This window comes from Balaenoptera borealis (assembly GCF_965194805.1).
Source record: "Balaenoptera borealis genome assembly, chromosome: 12".
NCBI classification, from domain to species: Eukaryota; Metazoa; Chordata; class Mammalia; order Artiodactyla; family Balaenopteridae; genus Balaenoptera; species Balaenoptera borealis.
Window position 1 is genome coordinate 104,220,782 of NC_138869.1, and position 20,346 is coordinate 104,241,127.

General features: G+C 43.7%; 1 protein-coding gene across 3 annotated transcripts in view; it reads right to left on the reverse strand.

Moving 5' to 3' along the window:
• Positions 1-20,346, reverse strand: part of RIOK1 (RIO kinase 1) — a 29,918-nt gene that overhangs the window by 460 nt on the left and 9,112 nt on the right. The window contains exons 6-17 of one of the 3 annotated variants that reach the window (XM_082347750.1): positions 18,060-18,152; positions 16,635-16,747; positions 16,441-16,521; positions 15,275-15,361; positions 14,723-14,860; positions 14,204-14,307; positions 13,880-13,986; positions 11,449-11,514; positions 10,536-10,655; positions 9,650-9,703; positions 7,599-7,766; positions 21-6,209 (exon numbers count right to left, since the gene is read on the reverse strand). In XM_082347750.1, coding sequence (XP_082203876.1) covers positions 6,099-6,209; positions 7,599-7,766; positions 9,650-9,703; positions 10,536-10,655; positions 11,449-11,514; positions 13,880-13,986; positions 14,204-14,307; positions 14,723-14,860; positions 15,275-15,361; positions 16,441-16,521; positions 16,635-16,747; positions 18,060-18,152 — 1,242 coding nt within the window. In that variant the 3' untranslated portion in view covers positions 21-6,098. Of the gene's footprint in view, positions 1-20; positions 6,210-7,598; positions 7,767-9,649; positions 9,704-10,535; positions 10,656-11,448; positions 11,515-13,879; positions 13,987-14,203; positions 14,308-14,722; positions 14,861-15,274; positions 15,362-16,440; positions 16,522-16,634; positions 16,748-18,059; positions 18,153-20,346 lie in introns of those variants that run through there. The other 2 variants (XM_082347751.1, XM_082347752.1) reach the window with 2 other exon arrangements.

Consider the following 20,346-nt stretch of genomic DNA (forward strand, 5'->3'; position numbering starts at 1 on the left):
TGTTTAAGAAACACAACGTATTATTCCCTTACATATTTATTGAGCATTTATGGTATTTTTGACACAATTCTAGGTGCTGGGATACAAAACTGAACAAAGATAAAAATCCCTGCCCCTGTGGAGCTTACATTCTAGGAAGAGGTTGGGAGGTGAGGGAAGACACACAATACCTATGAGAAAATTCAGCACGTAAGTACAGGCAGAGCTCGGACATACCGCGGGCTCGGCTCCAGACCACCAAATAAAGCGAGTAGTGCAATAAAGCAAGTCACACGGATTTTTTGGTTTCCCAGTGCATAAAAAAGTGATGTTTACACTAGACTGCAGTCTATAAGTGTGCAATAGCATTGTGTCTAAAAAAAGTGATTAAAAAATCCTTTATTGCTAAAAAAAAGTTAACCATCATCTGAGTTGTCAGCGAGATGTAATCTTTTTGCTGGTAGAGGGTTTCAAAGATGGTGAGAACTATCAAAATATGTAGCACAGAGTCACAAAGTGAGCAAATGCTGTTGGAAAAATGGCACAGACAGACGTGCTCAACAGAGGGTTGCCACAGACCTGCAGTTTGTAAAAACCGCAATTATCTGTGAAGCGCAATAAAACGAGGTCTACCTGTAAGTTAGTTAGAGGAGCTTTAGAAAAACGATGCAGAGCAAAGGTAATAAGGTGTGTAGGGGCCTTAGTTAAGGAGGCAGACTGCAAATCCAGGCAGAGTGGTTAGGACAGGTCACTGAGAAGGTGACATATGTTAAAACAAGGGTCAGGCTTGGCAGCACTAAAACTTCTGTCAGCATTTGTTCAACATACAAGGCCTCGAACTGCCTTCACAAAGGGCATTTCAAATGACATTGCCGAGCTGGGCCAGTACCAGAAGCCATCACAGTCCTACCTAGACCTACTTCTTTGGCCCAGATGACTAAACCTTGATGCCTGGGCAAAAAAAGTTACTTAAGAATAACGAGTAAAATAAAAATATAGATACTTGTGTAATACAGTACTACTATGTGACAAGCCCTGTTTTAAGTATTTAATATAGTTACTTTGACTCAGTAAAAAAAAAAAACCTTTTTTCTTACAGAAACTGTTAAAGAGAGAGAAGAGTATAATAAATCCCTACATACCCATTACTCTGCTTTAGCAACTACTGACCTCCTGCTATTCCTGCTTCATCCGCCACTTTCCTTTAGGAGTCGGTCAAGGATGGAGAATTTTGAAACAATCGCAGGCATCCTATCCATCTCACCCATAAAGACTTCAGTCCATGCTCTGAGAGAACCATTTTTCAAAACAATACCACTGTCACACCCAGTAAAATTAACAATCCCTTACTATCATCTAACGCCTCCTCCATTTTTAGTTTTCCCTATTTGTCTAAAAAGAAAGCCCAAAACAGTCCACCTTTTTACAGTTGGTTTGATCTAATCAGGAGACAAGTGAAATCCACAGCATTGGGATATATGTCTCTTAGACCTCTTTATCATAGCTCTCCCTCTTCTTTTTTTCTTTCCCCTCATTCTGAATTCGGTTGGCTATATCCTCCCAGCATCATTTATCCTGTTCCTGTGAGCTGTATACTTTGTAAACTGCTGACTACAGCTGGCGGCTACATGGGTTGAGGTTCAACGTTTCTGGGGGAGGCAAGATACTTTCTAGGTTCTGTGAACCTCTTTTCACATCACTGCAGGAACACCAAGGGGTCTGACTGTTGCATGTTTAATGACTGAGTTCAGGTTCACCAGGCTGATCCAGCCCTTACCAAGCTCCCCGTAGCTCTCCTCAGTGTCCTTCACAATAACTCCACGAGGCAGGCACTACTCTTTATCTCCATGTGCTTGTGGCATTTGCCTACTTAATGGGGTCAGGTCCTCAGACCCAGAAACATCCAACCCCACAACGGGGCTTTTCCTACTCTTCTCCATCCTGAAACACTGCCCCCCAGTGCCGTCTGGAACCCACGTGGGGTCAGACACCAGCAAGAAGCCTCGTACGCTCAACATCTCCTGAGGGTTCCCCTCTCCTTGCCCCGTTTAAACCCTGGCTCTCCGGAGGGCACTGACGTCGTCAGACACCCCTCACCTCCCCACAACGTTACAGGCGTCCACGTCACCCCTCTCCCAGCCCACTGAAGATTCAGGCATGTCACTCACTGACGCTCTAAAACTAGGCCCTGTCCTAACACAGATGGTCCTTCCAAAACCCTGGCCTCAGTTCCTCGACCTAAGCCTCTGACACTCCCCTATGCAGCCACTCACGCCCACGGCTGTAGCGCAGATGCTACCCACAAGGGCGACCCCCATGCGTACTTTAAACAGCCCATCCTCTGCCTGCCCGTCTCTCCAGCTGCTGCACTTGGACCCCAAGGACCCACCACTTTTTCACTGACAAGTTTATGACTCCAAGACAGCTATGCAGAAAATGTGTAAAGGTTAAAATTTCACCCCGAGATGATTAAGTTGCTCGGCCTTAAAATTATCAAGGTGCGTTGATAAGAGGGGTAGAAAGCTCTCAGAGAGCTAGAAATAGCTGTGCTCACACACAGATGATGCCCTTGCCATTCTGGGAGAAAAGGAGAGAGAGAAAGGATTTTGTGGGTGTGTGGCTATTCCAGGCGGTACAAGGGCCACCTCCTCATGACCGCGGCCTGCCAGCAGTCAAAGCAGGATGTGGAGTGACACAGAAAATGAAGGAAAGCTGAAAACCAAAAATTCCACGAGTTCAAGTCTTCATTCTCCGAGTTCAAGCCCAGAGGTTCCCACAGCACTACCAACCGCGACTAAGATCTCTGGAGAACACAGACGCGAGAAAGGTATCTTTTCCTTCGGAAACTAGCTTAAATGATTTCAGACACAACACTATCATTCCCCCTGGAGCACTAATAAAAGCCCTGATTTCCAAGGCAACACAAACCCAAAGTATATGGAAGTTAAAAACTCCAACCAAAATGGATTAGGAATGTAATAACCTAATCCAATTCAAGAGACAGAACATGGAGAGCTCTTGTTTTATGATCACCAATGGTTGAAAATCTTAGCCATCTGATGTGGTCACAGGAAATCTTCACAGGAGACTATACCTTGAGGAGCAGGATTTGCTTTACCTGCTGATTCATGTGACCCTTTCATCATCAAAAAGTAAACCCCGGAAGTCAAAGTCAAGCTCTGAATGAATGTTCCTGGTCTTTACTTGTATGTGTATAAACAACTAAAAATTAGAAAATCTGTCAAGCTCTTGAAAACCCAAAGGATTTTTAGAAACGTCAACACTCAGAGCCCATGACATTTGAGATGTCCTTCAAGTGAATTTCTACCAGCTTCCAGAAGAACTTCTTCATCTCTTCATTTTGAGCCAAAAGGTTAATGAAATCATAGCCACAAAACAGGATAGGCCTGCAACCAAGAAACAACAAGCTGCTTGCACAGAATTCAACAGAAACCCATGAAAAGGAGAGCTCTTCTCCAACAAGTCTTAGTACCAAACTACAAAGTTCTTCAACCGATTGAGTCCATCTTCATCAAGGAGTAGAGAAAGCTGAAGAAAACGTGGTGTCAGCCCCAAACGTGGATTCGCATTTGATCAGACCTAGGCAACCAGCTGCCACTCTGCCCACCTCTTCACTCCAAGGCCAGGCTCAAATGCTGGAGCTCCTGGGCCAGGGGAAGTTCTGTTCCTAAACTGCTTCATCAGAGGAAGAATAAGTAGAACCGCAGAGGAAATAGCTGTGATTTCGTGCTTCAACGAAATCATCCAGATTCCTCACAGTAAACTTTTAGAAACACCTGCATTTTTTGAAGGGATTAGAAAATCAACAAAATAGGACAGAAAACCAGATACATCAACAACTGACAAAATGATGTCCCAGCCTTTGGATCAAGAGACCCCAAAGCTCATCTCTCCAGATGGAAAGTCACTGCACAACCAATAATCCAGGGACGCTAAAACCTGTCAACTGCTCAAAATTCTATTGCAGTCAAAGCCACAAAGTAGCCCTGTTAAGTGGCCTACAAAGAGGCTCCTTCTTCCAGACCTCCTGGCAAGAAACAAACAAGGGAAACGGTTTCAGACCAGTTTGGCAAGAATGCTACCAGTGGTTCCCACTCAGCCACAGCTACAGCCCAGAATCCAGACAGGGAAACAGCCACGTCAGCAAGCTGTCAGAAAAAGGCGCCTCAAATTAGAATACCCCTACAGTCCCAAGTCTTGGCACGGCACAAGCCACTTCCTCCTGGCAGCAGGTAATGAGTGTCCATCCTGCCGACACCGCTTTTGCCCAGTGAAACTGAATCCAAGCCTAGTGATTGCATTCGATTCACCAAAGATGGCACTGAGGACCCCGACCACCTGATTCCAACACGCCTGGCTGGAGGTAAGACCCACCCCATGAGAGAACCGGGGGGTCCTGAAGATGGATCCCCCAAGGTGTACTGGACTGCTCAGCCTCCTTTTTTGTTTTCTCTTTGGTTGTGTTAACTGTAGAATATTTTAGAGGACATACAATTGTGTTTCACTGAAATTATACTTCATATTTTGAACTTTTTTCAAGTCAGGAAGAGAGGCTATTATGAACATAATAAATTTGACTTAAAACTTTAAAAGCTCAATTGACCCCGCCCCTCCTTCAGTAACCCACAGATTCTCAAACAAGCAGGTGCAAGCTTCAGTTTAAGGGAAACTAGGTTTATCTAAGGAAATTGCCTTTGATTCAAGGACTAAAATCGGCATTTCTCATGGCACATCCAGTTCACCGTGCCTGCTCTACCTAGAATCCAACCGCTTCTCTCCATGTCCACTGTTACCATCCTGGACCGAGCCTCCGACATCTGTCGCGTGGGATACCACGGTACATACCCAGCCGCCCGCCGGCCCCCATCCATCTCCTAGTCAATTCTCCCTGGAAGCCACAGGGATCGCGACCCTTTCAAAACAGAAGTCAGATTACACCATTCCTCTGCTCAAAACCTTCCAGGCACATACCACCACCTGATCTAAGCTGCTACTTCCCCCCTGTGGTTATGATGCTCTAGCTCCCTGTTTCTGGAACATTTCAGACACACTTCTGCCTCGGGGCCTTTGCATTTGCTGTTTGCTTTGCCTGGAATGCTCTTCTCTCCCGATAGGCACATGACTCACATCCTTCAAGTATTTGCCCAAATATGGCCTCTCAGTGTGGCCTGTTTTAAACCTGCACTCTCCCACCGCCCCAGGCATTCTCTTCTCTACATTATTTCTCCCCCCCACCCCGGAATATATTACCTGCTGATAGACTATTTTTTACTTATTTTGTTTCAATGCCTTGTCTTCCTATTAAAACGCAAACCAGCTGAAGGTAGTAACTTTTGTCTGCTTTATCCAGTAGACCCGCCCCTCCCTCAATAACCCACTGATTCTCAAACAAGCAGGTACAAGCTTCGGTTTAAGGGAAACTAGGTTTATCTATGGAAATTGCTTTTGATTTACTGCTGTATCCCTCACACCTAAAATACTCAAATATTTGATGAATGAATGAACAGGTCTCATAATTGAATGTGAAATAGCTTATAAACTAGGAGGTCCTAGCTCAAAAAAGAATATGAAAGATGAAGAGTAAATTCATTGTAAATAATCATCAATACACATAGAACAAAGTTGCGATGAACGATTATATCAACAACTGAATTCTCTAAATCAGTGACACCCCCTTTTATAGAAACTGTGGCCTTATAATCAAATGATTTCAGATGGGTCTTTGGCACGTACAAACAAAGCAAAAACAATTTGCCCAAGTTTGTCCAAAGTGCCTTTACATGAATGCTCAATACATTTAAACAGTTACGACGCTTCAAAAACCACACTGCAGGAGAAAATATATACAAAAGTAAAACTGTATGAAGTTCTTCATTAAAATAGTAGCTTAAACAATCCTCTATCAATACCACACAGAGCTAGGGACTAGACCTAGACACTAGAGCTTAAAGCTTTTTACATAATTACATGAAAACACGTGAATCCGTCCACATGGACACTGCAGTAATAACCATTCAGTTAAAATCAATAACCCATCCTCCAGATGCAGCTCAGAGAGCAGGTGATGGGAAATCACTGTACATCATACAATTCTGGTTCTATTTGCCCCTTTTCGTCCTGGCTGTCTTCTCCTTTCTTTTTTTCACATGTTTAGGAACTTTGTTTTTTCTTTTCTCTCTCTGGGCTTCCTTGACCATCTTTTTTCTTTCCTGTAAAAACAAAAAGTAAAAAAATTTGCGAATTTCATTCATTCTGAGTATTCATATTATTATTACAACTATATTTTTTTAACAATTAATTAATTAATTTTTGGCTGTGTTGGGTCTTCGTTGCTGTGCGCGGGCTCTCTCTAGTTGCGGCGAGTGGGGGCTACTCTTCATTGTGGTGCACGGGCTTCTCATTGCGGTGGTTTCTCTTGTTGCAGAGCATGGGCTCTAGGGCGCACGGGCTTCAGTAGTTGTGGCACATGGACTCTAGAGCGCAAGCTCAGTAGTTGTGGCGCACGGGCTTAGTTGCTCCACAGCATGTGGGATCTTCCCAGACCAGGGCTCAAACCCGTGTCCCCAGCATTGGCAGGTGGATTCTTAACCACTGCGCCACCAGGGAAGCCCCACAACTAAATTTTAAAATATATGTAAAAAGGGCTTCCCTGGTGGCGCAGTGGTTGGGAGTCTGCCTGCTGATGCAGGGGACACGGGTTCGGGCCCTTGTCTGGGAGGATCCCACATGCCGCGGAGCGACTGGGCCCATGAGCCACAGCTGCTGAGCCTGCGCGTCTGGAGCCTGTGCTCCGCAATGGGAGGGGCCGCGATACTGAGAGGCCCGCGTACCGCGATGGGGAGTGGCCTCCGCTTGCCGCAGCTACAGAGGGCCCTAGCACAGAAGCGAAGATCCAACATAGCAATCAATCAATCAATCAATAAAATAAATAAATCTTTAAAAAAAAACATATATATATGTAAAAAGATAAAAAGTGAGCATCACAGAAAAAAAAATTGAAAATGATAATGGCTTGGTGGTAGAATTTGGGATGAAAATTTTCTTTAAGATTTCTTAATAGAAATTTGAAGATAGCCAAAGAGAACGTGCGCTAGGGAGTTGGGTATGTCTCTCAGAAGTCTTGGAACCCTCACTCTAGAAGGTTTAAAGGATCAGGCTAAGACTAAAGAGTAACAGTTAGCCACCATGGATTGTTTCATCAGTAGCATCTCCTATGTCCACGGCCAGGAGTGGTAGCAACAGAGATTCTGGAAACAGGGAGCTGGGCTGTAACCCCCCTGAAATGGTTCTTTGGTATTTCACCATGGGGCAACTCCAGCATCATTTGTTCTTCAAGTGCATGACAATCACTTTTCATCAATGCACTGAAACTAGTGTGCCCTCTCTCAAGGCAGTGCCCAAGGAGCTCCTAGCAGAAGCCCAATCTCTAGCTGATGTTACCACCAAAAAGCAAAGTTCACGCTTGGGAACTAAAACTTCAGGTGGAGGGACTTACTGACCAATGTGATCAGCAACTATGATCCAGATACCTGAGCAGAGAGCCTTGAGGGGCTGTGCCGTCGTATTGACAAACAAGGGAATGTAAGTTCGTGGCTAACCTTTTTATCAACTTCAAGGTCAGCGGTGGGCTTCCTGGAGCAGGCGTTGTCTCCCTGCTCTTCAGAGTCTGTGTCAGAACACTGAGAGCTTCTGGCATCTTCTGAATCAGAACAAGTCTTTTCCTTAACTTGACTTTCCTTAATTTGACTTTCTAGGAGTGCAGGGACCTTGAAAATATCACAGGACCATGTTATTCTAAACCAGTCAGTTATCTATTGGTATTAAATGTGTTAATGCCAAAAATCAGATTTCAGCCTTACAGACAGACTTTGAAAAATGACATCCTGTACTGAAACATCAAAACGATGGAATCAATGTCAGGGAGGAAGCCTGAAGTAGCCGTTCCAGGACGGCTCAAGGACGTACCCAAACGCAGGGACTGGGGCTTCACTGGGTGACCTAGATCAACAACAGGACTGTTCTACCTCCTGCAGGAAATCAGGAGGGTTGAGCCAGGATTTGGAAAGATGTGAAATACACATAGAAGTAAAAAGTGAAGTTATTTGGATAACTTTACAGTGGATTTCCTATGAATTAAATTTCATTTAACACTTGTTAATCCAATCAAGAGGGAAGACAATATTTAAACAAGAGAAACATTCATTTCTTTCCCTGAAATTTAGCAGTTTTTAAATTAACTAACTAATTAATTAATTAATTAAATTTTGGGGCTGCGTTGGGTCTTTGTTGCTGTGCACGGGCTTTCTCTAGCTGCAGTGAGCAGGGGCTACTCTTTGTCGTGGTGCACAGACTTCTTATTGCGGTGGCTTCTCTTGTTGCAGAGCACGGGCTCTAGGCGCACAGGCTTCAGTAGTTGTGGCTCGCGGGCTCTAGAGCGCAGGCTCAGTAGTTGTGGCACACGGGCTTAGTTGCTCTGCGGCATGTGGGATCTTCGCGGACCAGGGCTCAAACCCGTGTCCCCTGCATTGGCGGGCGGATTCTTAACCACTGCGCCACCAGAGAAGTCCAAATTTAGCAGTTTTTAAAGCAGCAGGAAGCATTTTTAAAACCATGAGGTTTTCTTTTCATAAGAAAAAGCCAGATCTTTAAAAGGCGATTGTACAGAAAGGCTTTCCAGCCAGTTACAGCAGAATCTTCCTGCTCTGGAATTCAAAGCACACCTACCCCATCACACCTGCTGCATAAAACCCAGAATTCTCCTAGTCCAATTCTTCCCAGAAAAAAAAACACACTCAATTTTCAGAATGTAAACCGTGATCCTTCATATTCAAGCCTTTCATTAAGAATATTAAAAGAAGTGGGACTTCCCTGGTGGCCCAGTGATTAAGAATCCGCCTTCCAATGCAGGGGACGTGGGTGCAATCCCTGGTCGGGGAACTAAGATCCCACATGCCGCGGAGCAACTAAGCCTGCGTGCCACAACTGCTGAGCTCACGCGCCTCAACCAGAGAGCCCACGTGCTGCAAACTACAGAGCCCACGCCCCCTGGAGCCCACGCCACAACAAAAGATCCCACATGCTGCAACTAAGAACCGACGCGGCCAAATCAATCAATCAATATTTTTTTTAAAAAAAGAATATTAAAAGAAGAACTACCTTTATTATTGCTTAAATAAGACTCAATCCCTGCCGTTTGAAAATGTAAGACAAAACAAAGTTGCTTTAAGAAAAGAACACTACAGGAATCTGCACTGCGAGACAGCATGACTAGCCCTTCGACAGCCTGTGCGCTGCGATGAGACCAGATCTCACTGTTGCTTTAAGTTGGTTGTAGAAACATCAACAAGCACACGGTTATTTGTTAATAACTTCACAAATGAAGACCAGGATACAAAAAGAATCGATGCCTCAGCTACAACAACAGAGCAATTCAGGGGCAGAATGAAGAATAAACCACCATTTCCACATTTCAGTCTCGCGGTTAAGAAGAATGAACATAAAAAGGGCATTTCTGAAAATGCCCATGGACTTTGAAAGCATCTATACTAGTAACATTACACCACTGTTAATTTAATAATACCTGACATGAAATTTTATATCCTTTGAAAGAGTTTTCAAGTAAATGAACAGTAACACATGTTCTGCATACCTTCTGAACTCCTGACAAATCCTTCTTCAGTCCCGTGACAGTTTGGTATAGAATCTTGAAACCAAAGAGAAAAAAACAAGAATTAACATAAAACTGGACACGGAAGTACCCTGCAATACTAAGAAAGAACACTGTGGGCTAAATGATACCTTGTGTGATTATGAAAAGGTGCCTAACATTTATCTCATGGGACACAGAGTGTGTAGCATGGGTGTGGTTCTCACCCACAGGCACAGCAGGCGTCAGCAGACTCTGGCCCACAGGCCAAATCTGACCTGCGGCCTGGTGGTTTTTAAGGATAAACAGTTGCAATCAATTTGATGATAGAAAGCCCTAACTCTGAATCTCAACTAAATGTAATGTTTTCTCCTCCCCCCCACATAACTCCATTCTTCTCTCATTAGTAGACCTGTATCATGAAAAGCTGTATGTTTTCAATTATTATTAAAGTATTTTTAATTTCATCAAAAATTTGGGGGAAGTTTTTTCTCTCTTGTTATATAACAACCCACGTAATAGCCTCAATTTTGCTTCTTGGCCTGCGAAGCCTTAAATATTTACTATCTGGCCCTTTAGCAGAAAAAAATTTTCCAGACTCTGAAACATGTATGTTAGTGGAGCTAGTATAATAACCATTGATAGCCTAGACTTCTATACAAATCTTCCTTTTCCTGCAATTATAGACTGTTGGACTCATTCAAGTGTGTCATTTCCTTTCACAAAGACCAGGGGATTGATTCCCTTTACAAGCAATGTGCGCAGAGGGTTTGCTAATGTGAAGGGAATGAGCCGTCGCACTAGCTTAGAGGCCAACACTCGAGACCGCAGGTCTGGGCCGGCAGCTTCCGCGGTGAGCTCACTTGCTGAAGACAAACCAGCGACTCACGTTGTCCTGTTGGGCGTTCATGACCATGTCCTCTTCCTTCAATTTCATCATTATATCCATATCCCTCTCGTAATTCTTCACTTCATTCAAGGTTCTAGGAATATAAGCTCGCTTAAACACCTAACAGACGCAGAGGAGAAGTAAAATGGAGACTTATTCACATACTTCTCCCGTGCACTCACCATCCTCACCCCGTCAAGTCACAGAGGAGTTTATCACCATCGTCGCCCTCAGCGCTGATACACGGCTACCCTTAGAATAACACTTCTCTCCCCTCGTCCGCGTTCCATAGAGCCTTTCCGACGGCAGAGAAAGGGGCTGCCGCGAGCAAGCACTGCCCGCCTATGCCCAACAAAGGAAGAGGCTCCTTCACGGGCGCGCCATCTACCCTGCGCCACAGCTGACGTGTACGGGGTACCTTGTATTCACCCATCACACCGCACACGACAGCTGTGAGGATTATTATTATTTTTTAAAAGCCTACTATACTATGGCTCACCTTCACAAAAACATATACTGACTCCCAAGATTTTAAAAAAGTCTTCCTTTTTACCAAACACGAGTCTTTAAAATCTACAGTGTTACTGAAAGCAACATTTAAATCACTTAAAAATTCACATTAGCGAACTGAAACAGGCTTTTCCTTCTTGAATCACGTCCTCCAAGGGGTTCTGTAAAAATGTTCTCCACACAGGACAAGGGGCTAACAGGTCACTGAGTGGAAGGATGTAATGGGATGTAAGTTACACAACCTCATGCAGCTGAATCGTGTAACATGTTACGTCTCAAGGAAATATCATCATTTAAAAAAACTGTTTATCTATTAAAATTAAGATCATGCCCCAGCAATATAAAAAAAAAGACCTCAAGACACAAGTGTTTCCTAAGTCAGTAAACAGATAATACATCTTACCTCTTCATCCACATGATCTTGGCTGGACATTTCCTCCTTGGTCCTTTGAGATGCTATTTCCATGGCCTTGGAAAGAAAACAAAAATCACTTTCCTTTACATTCAATCCACAGAAGACACATCCGTTCCCCAGTTTTAGTGGAAAGCTGTTCTAGTCTCTCTGGGTACCACGCCTTCACACTCCGTGTCCTCCAGTGGTACAGGTTAGCTCTCCACGGTAGAACTCACCAAAAAGGCTGCCATCGAACCCAGAAGTCAACAGAATAAATCAAACTCATTTAGCCTCAGGGCATCCCTAGACTCTTCCTCAAGAGTAATACTGCTTGGACTAATTTTTAAACGATTAGCAAAAATATTTATTAAAGGAAAACTGACACCGAAAGAATGAAGGAACCATTCCTCAATTCTTAAGCTGTCCACGAAGGGGATCACAGAGGAGCAGGAGGGTCCTCTCACCTTGAGTCCATGGCTCTCACGCTGCCGCACGACAGACCCCCAAAGAAAGCTCTTTGAGCAAACGATGACTGACACTAAGAAGGTGACAAAGATTCTATAGATTCTTTTGGCTTGTAAAACTGAAGATTTGTTCTCTAATCTATTTAGAATACATAGAGGAAAGCAAACAACAGTGGTACTAGAGTTTTTTAAGTTCACACACTAAAATTAGTGCTAAAGAGTTTAAGAATAAAAGTGATGGGATATCTACTTATTCAATTAACGTGATTATTTCCTCCGTGCCAGGTACTGACTAGCTACCAGTGATACAGAAAACTCTTGTCCCTTAAGAGTTCATAGTCTAGCAGAGGGTGACAAAATTAAAAAGAACTTAATGTGATAAGAAGGATACAGTGTGACTACTTCCGTTACAGAGTTAGATAATATAGAAAATATACCTATGGAAACAATGATTTCTGCCTGATTTCCCCTCAAGAGCTTTCTGAATTGAGCTTTGAAGTTCACTAGGCAGAGCAAGACGAGCAAAGGTAGAAACGGGAAGGCATTCCAGGGAAAGGGGAGAGTGTGAAAAGGTGGGATGAACCTGAACACCTGTTCAGGGGCCCTGTGTTCAGTATTCTACGATTGAGAGGCAACAAAAGTAAAAACAGATAAACTGGACATCAAAACTAAAAACCTCTGTGCATCCAAGGGTGTGGTCAACAGAGTGAAAAGGCAGCCCATGGAATGGGAGAAAACATTTGCAAATCATGTATCTGACAAGGGGTTAATAATCTCCTAAATATATAAAGAACTTCTATAATTCAACAACAACAAAACAATCTAATTAAAAAATGGGCACACCTGAATAGACATTTCTCCAAAGACATACAAATGGCCACCAAGCACATGAAAAGATGCTCAACATCACTAATCATTAGGAAAATGTCAATCAAAATTGCAAGTCCCCACCTCCCACCCATCAGCTACTCAAAAAACAAAACAGAAAATAAAACCAGAAAATAACGAGTGCTGGTGAGGATGTAAGAACGTGGAGAAACTGGAACCCACGCAGCCTGCTGGTGACAGTGTAAAATGGTGCAGCCACTAAGGAAAACGGTAGGGCGGTTCCTCAAAAACTAAAAGTAGAATGACCATATTATCCAGCAATCCCACTTGCGGGTATACACCCAAAAGAACTGAAAGCAGGGTCTTGAAGAGATATTTGCACACCCATGTTCACAGCAGTGTTATTCACAACAGCCAACATGTGGAAGCAACCCAAGTATCCATCAAGGGATGAACAGATAAACAAAATGTGGTCTATACACACAATGGAAGATTATTCAACCTTCAAAAGGAAGGAAATCCGGTGTCACGCTACACCATGGATGAACCTTCAGGACATTATGCTCAGTGAAATAAGTCAGCCAAAGAAAGACAAATACTGTATGATTCCACTTATACGAGGTACCTAGAGTAGGTGTCATACACATAAAGCAGAAGGGCCTTGGGAAAGGGAGGGACCGCGAGTTAGTGTTGAATGGGGACACAATTTGTTTTACAAGATGCAGAAAGTTCCATGGATGGATGGTGGTAACGGACACACAACAGTGTACTTAATGCCACTGAACCATACACTTAAAAATGGTTAAAATGGTAAATTTTATGCTGTGTATATTTTACCACAATTTTAAAAGTTCTGTGAAGCAAAAAGGCCTCTGAGAAACAAGGGAAAGGAATTAATGACCCAAAGCTAACAGGTTTCTTACTGTACATTCACGAATTTGACAGCCTGTGTATCTTGCTGATGGTGAAAGTCAAGAAACCTGGCTTTACCGTTGGCTTTTTACTACAGCTTGATTCCCCATCTGTGAAATCAGGAGAGAGTCTCTGGAAGCTGTCACGATGAACAAAAGTCATGCCTAGCCCTGAGTCCCTCAGAAGTGCACTCGCTACTGCTATTGTCTGTTCCTCCCGTCCCGGCCCCGCCTCACCTTTGCCAGATACGCGTCCACGTTCTCGTGTGTAACTGACGGATCCGTGACGAATTCAAAGAGCTCTCGCAAAGTCATCACGGCGACCCCATGCTTCAGAAAGAAATCTGTCACAGGAGGACATTCGTGAGAGCTTTGCGAGGGAAGAGGCTGTTAATCCAACCCCTTCCTAGAGAAACAAAGAGATAAAAATACCCCATGACCCACACTGGTGTCAGTGTCACTGCATCAAACGATTTGGCGCCAAGACTCTCTATCCACGGTTTACCAGAGTGAGAAGCACCGGCGCAAACAAGTTGGGGGACGATCCCAGCGTCCACTCACCGTTGACGTTGGCGCAGTCCTTCCTCAAGAACTCCAAGGCATGCGGGTGGTCGTGCTCCACGGACTGAGAAACATCAATGATGCACACGCCTCCGCCCTGGTACCTGCGGGCCAGGCGCGCCGGGGGTGAGCCGCCCGCTGCCTCCAGGCTGGCATGAGGGCCGGGCACGCGGGGCCAGGGTGCACCGTGGCTCGCCCACACTCTTGTTTAAACATTTCTACTTTAGTAGCAATGGAAAGAACTAATCAAATGAACGAGGTGGGTAAGGAGAAGAGCCACTTTGACTAACAAGAGATGAAAACTGAGAAAATTTCCCAGGTCCTTTAGCCCTGCTAACGATCAGGGTGGTCAATTCTGTGACTGAGGCCACCAAAGGCAGGGAACACATCCTATCCTGTGACCCTGTGGAAGCCAACTCTACAACTGGAGAATTTAGCAAGACTTCTTGGACGGGGATTTAGTTCACTTCCCCAAAGGAAAGGTGGCTACTGGGAGGTGCGTGTGGGCCACACACTCACAGCATGTTGAATTCACTGAGATCCGCGTGCACGAGCCTGGCGTCCTGGTACATTCTCCTCATGTACTCGATCACCTGCACATACAACTCCCGAGCCTTGGATTCTGATAACTGGACGTTTTTCAAGAGCGGCGCTGGCCTTGAACAAAAATAAAGTGAACAACTCAGATAAACGGACCCAGAACAAGTCTTCTTGCTTCCTAACATTGTTACCCGTTCTTTTCTTCTATCAATCATCACTGAACAATGTGCTTCGCTCCAGAGATACGGTTCTATCAATAAAAAGCTGTCCACAAACAGATGCTTTCCCAGCTGACTGTATGAGACATTCCCCAAAAAACAAGGTGAGCTTTGTTATTCTGAAGCATCTTGGGACTTAAAAACAGCAGAACAAATGAGTAACTCTATGCACTAATAGAGTGGGAAAGATTCATTAAAAATATTACAAGACGTAAGGAGCTATTTAAATGGGAAATATTCACATGTTGGATAATTCAAAGCACTTAAAAATACACTTCTGGGCATGTAATTATTAGGCCTCCTACACACTCACATGTCGTCTTTGCCAATGAAACCCATGACGAGAACATGACTTCGTAGCAGGATAGGTTCTGGGCACGGGATCTCTGCTGTGTTTAGCCTGTGATATGAAAACAGATAAACGGACAAATGAAAAGCTGAAACAAATCATCTGAAGCACCTAATCTAAAACAACTTACAATAGCTGCAGTGCACAAGACTAGCAGTGCTGTGAGGAAACAGCACCCAGGCCTCTCGACTGTATTATTTTATTTCATAAACTCTAAGGCACCCGTGATTTTAAGCGGCACCGTTACACGTCACCAAGAATGGCAAAACACCAGCAATTCAACTATGACATCCTATAGCCTCCATGGCATAGTTCGATGCCAGAGATGTCAAACCGTGAAGAAATGGGCGCCTTAGAACCGATGAAATACAGCAGATGTGTTTGCAATTATCTTCTGAGTTGATCAGTGTGAACAATGATGAATAAAAATAGTGGACTCATAGCCAGTCGCAAACTGAGCATAAGAAGATTTCAGAAGGACTTTCAAAACAAGTGAACTTTGCTGAATACTACTAAAATATCCAACGTATGGCACGTATGTATAGCATATAAAAAGTTAAAAGATATTTGAAAGAGAGAAAAAAAACCTTCCAATTTAAAACTTCAATTGAGGAAACTTGATCTCAGATGCCTTTACTTGATACAAAGGTGCCAGTGCAAACAAAGAATATATAAATGTGTCCAAAATGGGACTGAAGAAGAGGAAACTACGATAAAGAGCTTAGGGCCTAACAAAATTGCCTAAAACTCCAACACCTATTAAAAAAATGACACATTATTCTCACCACCTGATTGTGTCACTTCCCTGCTCCAAATCCTGTAATGGCTCTATATCATCCTCAGTATAAATTCTAAACCTTTTCACATGGCTCCCAAGGCTTTTCACATGACCCAGCCTTGCAGAATAAATGTGAGTCGGGGCAAAATTCTCCTGTAATGGGTTCGTAAAACAGGAGAGAGAAGGTAGCTCCTATTTGCTTGGAAATGCGTTTCCTCTGCTCACCTCTGCACATCTAACGGAGCTCTGCGAGACCCTATCTTTGGACAGAACCACACCAGGACCTGCTGGGAGGAAAGCTCTGAGGCTGACATGCGGACACAGCACAGACACACACACCCCAGAAAGTCACCTGATTAAGTTCCTCATTTCCTTTTCCGCCCATGTTTTCACCATTTTTCTGGGGTTGCCTTTACAGTAGCCATGACGAAACCTTGAATGAGAAAAATATTTGCTATTTCGATCGTTCCATTATTCTAGTTTTTATTTTTAGGATATAGAAGTCAAGCCACCTGGGGAAAAAAAAAAAAAACCACCTGAGCTCACCTGAATTCCCCACTGACATACTTATCCCGGTCTTTGAACACCAAAATAGAAGTTTTATAAATTTTGATTGCTCTGCTCTCTCCATTTGTTGTGCGAGCATGATATACATTAGCCTATTTTAAGTCAAAAACAAAGAAAATTAAGTTTGTGTTAAGTAACTATAAGTAGTATTTTACTTTTGCAATCTATGAGTCTATCCTCAAAGGTTAAAAAAAAAAAGTCAAGTGAACTGAACTTCTGTGCATAAGGAACACCATCCTCTTTTGAATGTGAATTAAAATATAAAACATCACACCAAACGGTACGGTAAATACACCTCCGACTTACATGTATAGTAAAGGCCAATTTAAACACATGTGAGACAGACACAGAAAACAAACTTACGGTTACCGAAGGGGAAAGGTGGGGAAGAGGGGGATAAATTAGGAATTTGGGATTAACAGATACACGCTACTATATATAAAACAGATAACCAACAAGGACCTAGTGTAGAGCACAGGGAACTCTACTAGATATTTTTAATAGCCTATATGGGAAAAGAAACTGGAAAAGTATATATATAAAAATATATATAAATATACATGTGTGTGTGTATATATAAAACTGAATCACTCTGCTGTACACCTGAAACTAGGACAACATTGAAAATCAACTATACTTCAATAAAAAATAAATTGAAAAAATAGGTCTTCAAATTAAATAAATATACACATAACATACACACACGTGAGAAGCGGTTTCAAACATTTTTGTATTTCAAGCACGTGGAAGGTATCTGAAGACATTCTTACATCTCATGATTTATAAAGTGAGTTTTACTGCTTCCCACAGAATGAGTTGCTAATAGAAAAACAGCACGCCTTATATAAAGAAAACAGTGAGAAGGACATTTGTTGGCTAACAGAAACTAGACCATGACCCCCTGTCCCAGCAGTAACCGTCTGACCATCTGAACTCACTGCTGGGCACACCTGGACGGACTCCATGACCCAGGACCAAAGCCCTTACAGGCACAACTTCCTACCTGGCCATAAACATTAATAAAGCCATTTTAAAAAAATTTTTATTGGAGTATAGTTGATTTACAGTGTTGTGTTAGTTTCTGCTGTACAGCAAAGTGAATCAGTTATACACATACATATATCCACTCTTTTTTAGATTCTTTTCCCATATAGGTCATTACAGAGTATTGAGTAGAGTTCCCTGTGCTATACAGCAGGTCCTTATTAGTTATCTATTTTATATAGCATGTAATAAAGCCATTTTTAAGAAATGGCACTGATTAAACTATCCTGGCTTGTATATGGGGTTTTTTTTTCTTTTCTTTTTAAAGGCACAATTTATTTACTAAGTGCCTTAGTTTCATCTGGTATCTGAAATCAGAAAACTAACATGAAAGCATCAGGCAACCCAAGAATCGCTCACTTCTTTTCCTGTGCTAATGCAGCCATTGATCTCTGATATGACTCCTCTCGTCAACATCTTGAACAATATCATTCGTGTTCTGGGATCCAACACCTAAAAAGAAATACAAAGTTCAGAGAGTACCAAATATTTCTCACTGAAGCGTTAGACAAGAAACTGAAGAGCAAAGGCCCTGTGCAATCCTGCTCGACTAAAGAAGAGTCACTACTGCGGTGCTTTTGTTCATTCTCATTTTCAGTGAATAAAATGTGAGGTGAGACCAAAGGAACCAAAGAGACAAGAAACCAGCAAGTTCACTCAGTCGTGGCAATCAAAGGCTACCAAGTCCAAGTGAAGCGGAAACCGACTCTAGACCAATGTTAGCTAACAAATACAATCAAACCAGAGGAAATTGTCTTTTCCAGTCATCGGTAGACAGGTGAAATTAATCTGAATAGATTTTCTCTAACCCAATACATCCGAAACATTATCATTTCAATATGTAATCAATATAAAAAGTTATTAGGGGGGCTTCCCTGGTGGCACAGTGGTTGAGAATCCGCCTGCCAATGCAGGGGACACGGGTTCGAGCCCCGGTCTGGGAAGATCCCACATGCCGCAGAGCAACTAGGCCCGTGAGCCACAACTACTGAGCCTGCGCGTCTGGAGCCTGTGCTCCGCAACAAGAGAGGCCGCGATAGTGAGAGGCCCGTGCACCGCGATGAAGAGTGGCCCCCGCTTGCCGCAACTAGAGAAAGCCCTCGCGCAGAAACGAAGACCCAATGCAGCCAAAAATAAATAAATAAATAAATAAATAAATAAAGGAGTTCCTTTAAAAAAAAAAAGTTATTAGGGAGAGATTTAACACTGTTTTTTTTACACGAACCCTTCAAAACCTGGTGTGCGTGTGCATTTCTAGCACGTTGCACGTCATGCTAGCCGCACCGCACAAGCTCCGTGGCGGCTGCACTGGATAAGAAGCTTTAAAGCGGCAACGAGCATCCTACAGTTCACAAGTCAAATCAGCCACAGCCTGTGTTTCTATAGCCTGCAAGCTGAAAATGGTTTTTAATTTTAAAACTATTTATTAAAGGGACTTCCCTGGTGGCACAGTGGTTAAGAATCCGCTTGCCAATGCAGGGGACACGGTTCAAGCCCTGGTCTGGGAAGATCCCACATCTAAGCCCGGGAGCCACAACTACTGAGCCCGCGTGCCACAGCCACTGAAGCCCTGGCGCCTGGAGCCCGTGCGCCACAACAAAGAGAAGCCCCTGCAATGAAGAGTGGCCCCTGCTCGCCGCAACTAGAGAAAGCCCACGCGCAGCAACGAAGACCCAACGCAGCCAAAAATAAGTAAAAAAAAAAAAAAAAAAAAAAATTATTAAACAAAATTGTAGCCCACAATGCCTAAAGTATTTATTATTTAGCCCTTTAAAGAGTTTGCAGACCCCTGCTAGAGATGAGTAGATCAGGGAAAGGCTTTCCTTCAAAGTCAGAGCAGTCCATCTTGAGTACAGAGGACCCTCAAATTCTCTTCAACAAACAGAAGGCAACGAATTTAAAGCCTGAGGCTGTTCACACGTGAAACTGAGGCAGCCGCACATGTACGTGCAATTCCCAGGGCCAGCGCCAGCAGCTCCTTGGGCGCAGGCAGCCCTCCAGCTCCAGGCAGGGGACAGTGAAAGTGGCCAGAACTAACTACAGTTCAGGGCCTACCCTTCAGCGAGGTGGCTGTGGTCGCACAAGAAACCTAAGGTTAACAGAAACAAAACAACCTTGTAAGACTGGAGGACTGAAAGCGAGCTACAACCAGGGCAAGCAGAGCAGCGTGAAAGGAACGTGAGTAAAGAGGCAGGAACTGCCGCTCCTTCTCCGCGTGCAGGTCAACAGAGGGCACGTAAGCTGGGTGAGGAGGAATCTGCGTAGAGACCGGGGCTTCTGCAGCATCACTGCGGAGCCAAGCGAGAGGCCCAGCAAGGGACAAGGGGCCCAAACAGCTGAAAGCAAAATAGGGGAAGAGAAATAGGAGAGGCAAGTCAACTTACAAATTATATATATATATATTTTTTTTTTTTTTAAATAAATAAATTTATTTATTTATTTATTTTTGGCTGTGTTGGGTCTTCATTTCTGTGCGAGGGCTTTCTCTAGTTGCGGCGAGCGGGGGCCACTCTTCATCGCGGTGCGTGGGCCTCTCACTATCGCAGCCCCTCTTGTTGAGGAGCACAGGCTCCAGACGCGCAGGCTCAGTAGTTGTGGCTCACGGGCCCAGTTGCTCCAAGGCATGTGGGATCTTCCCGGACCAGGG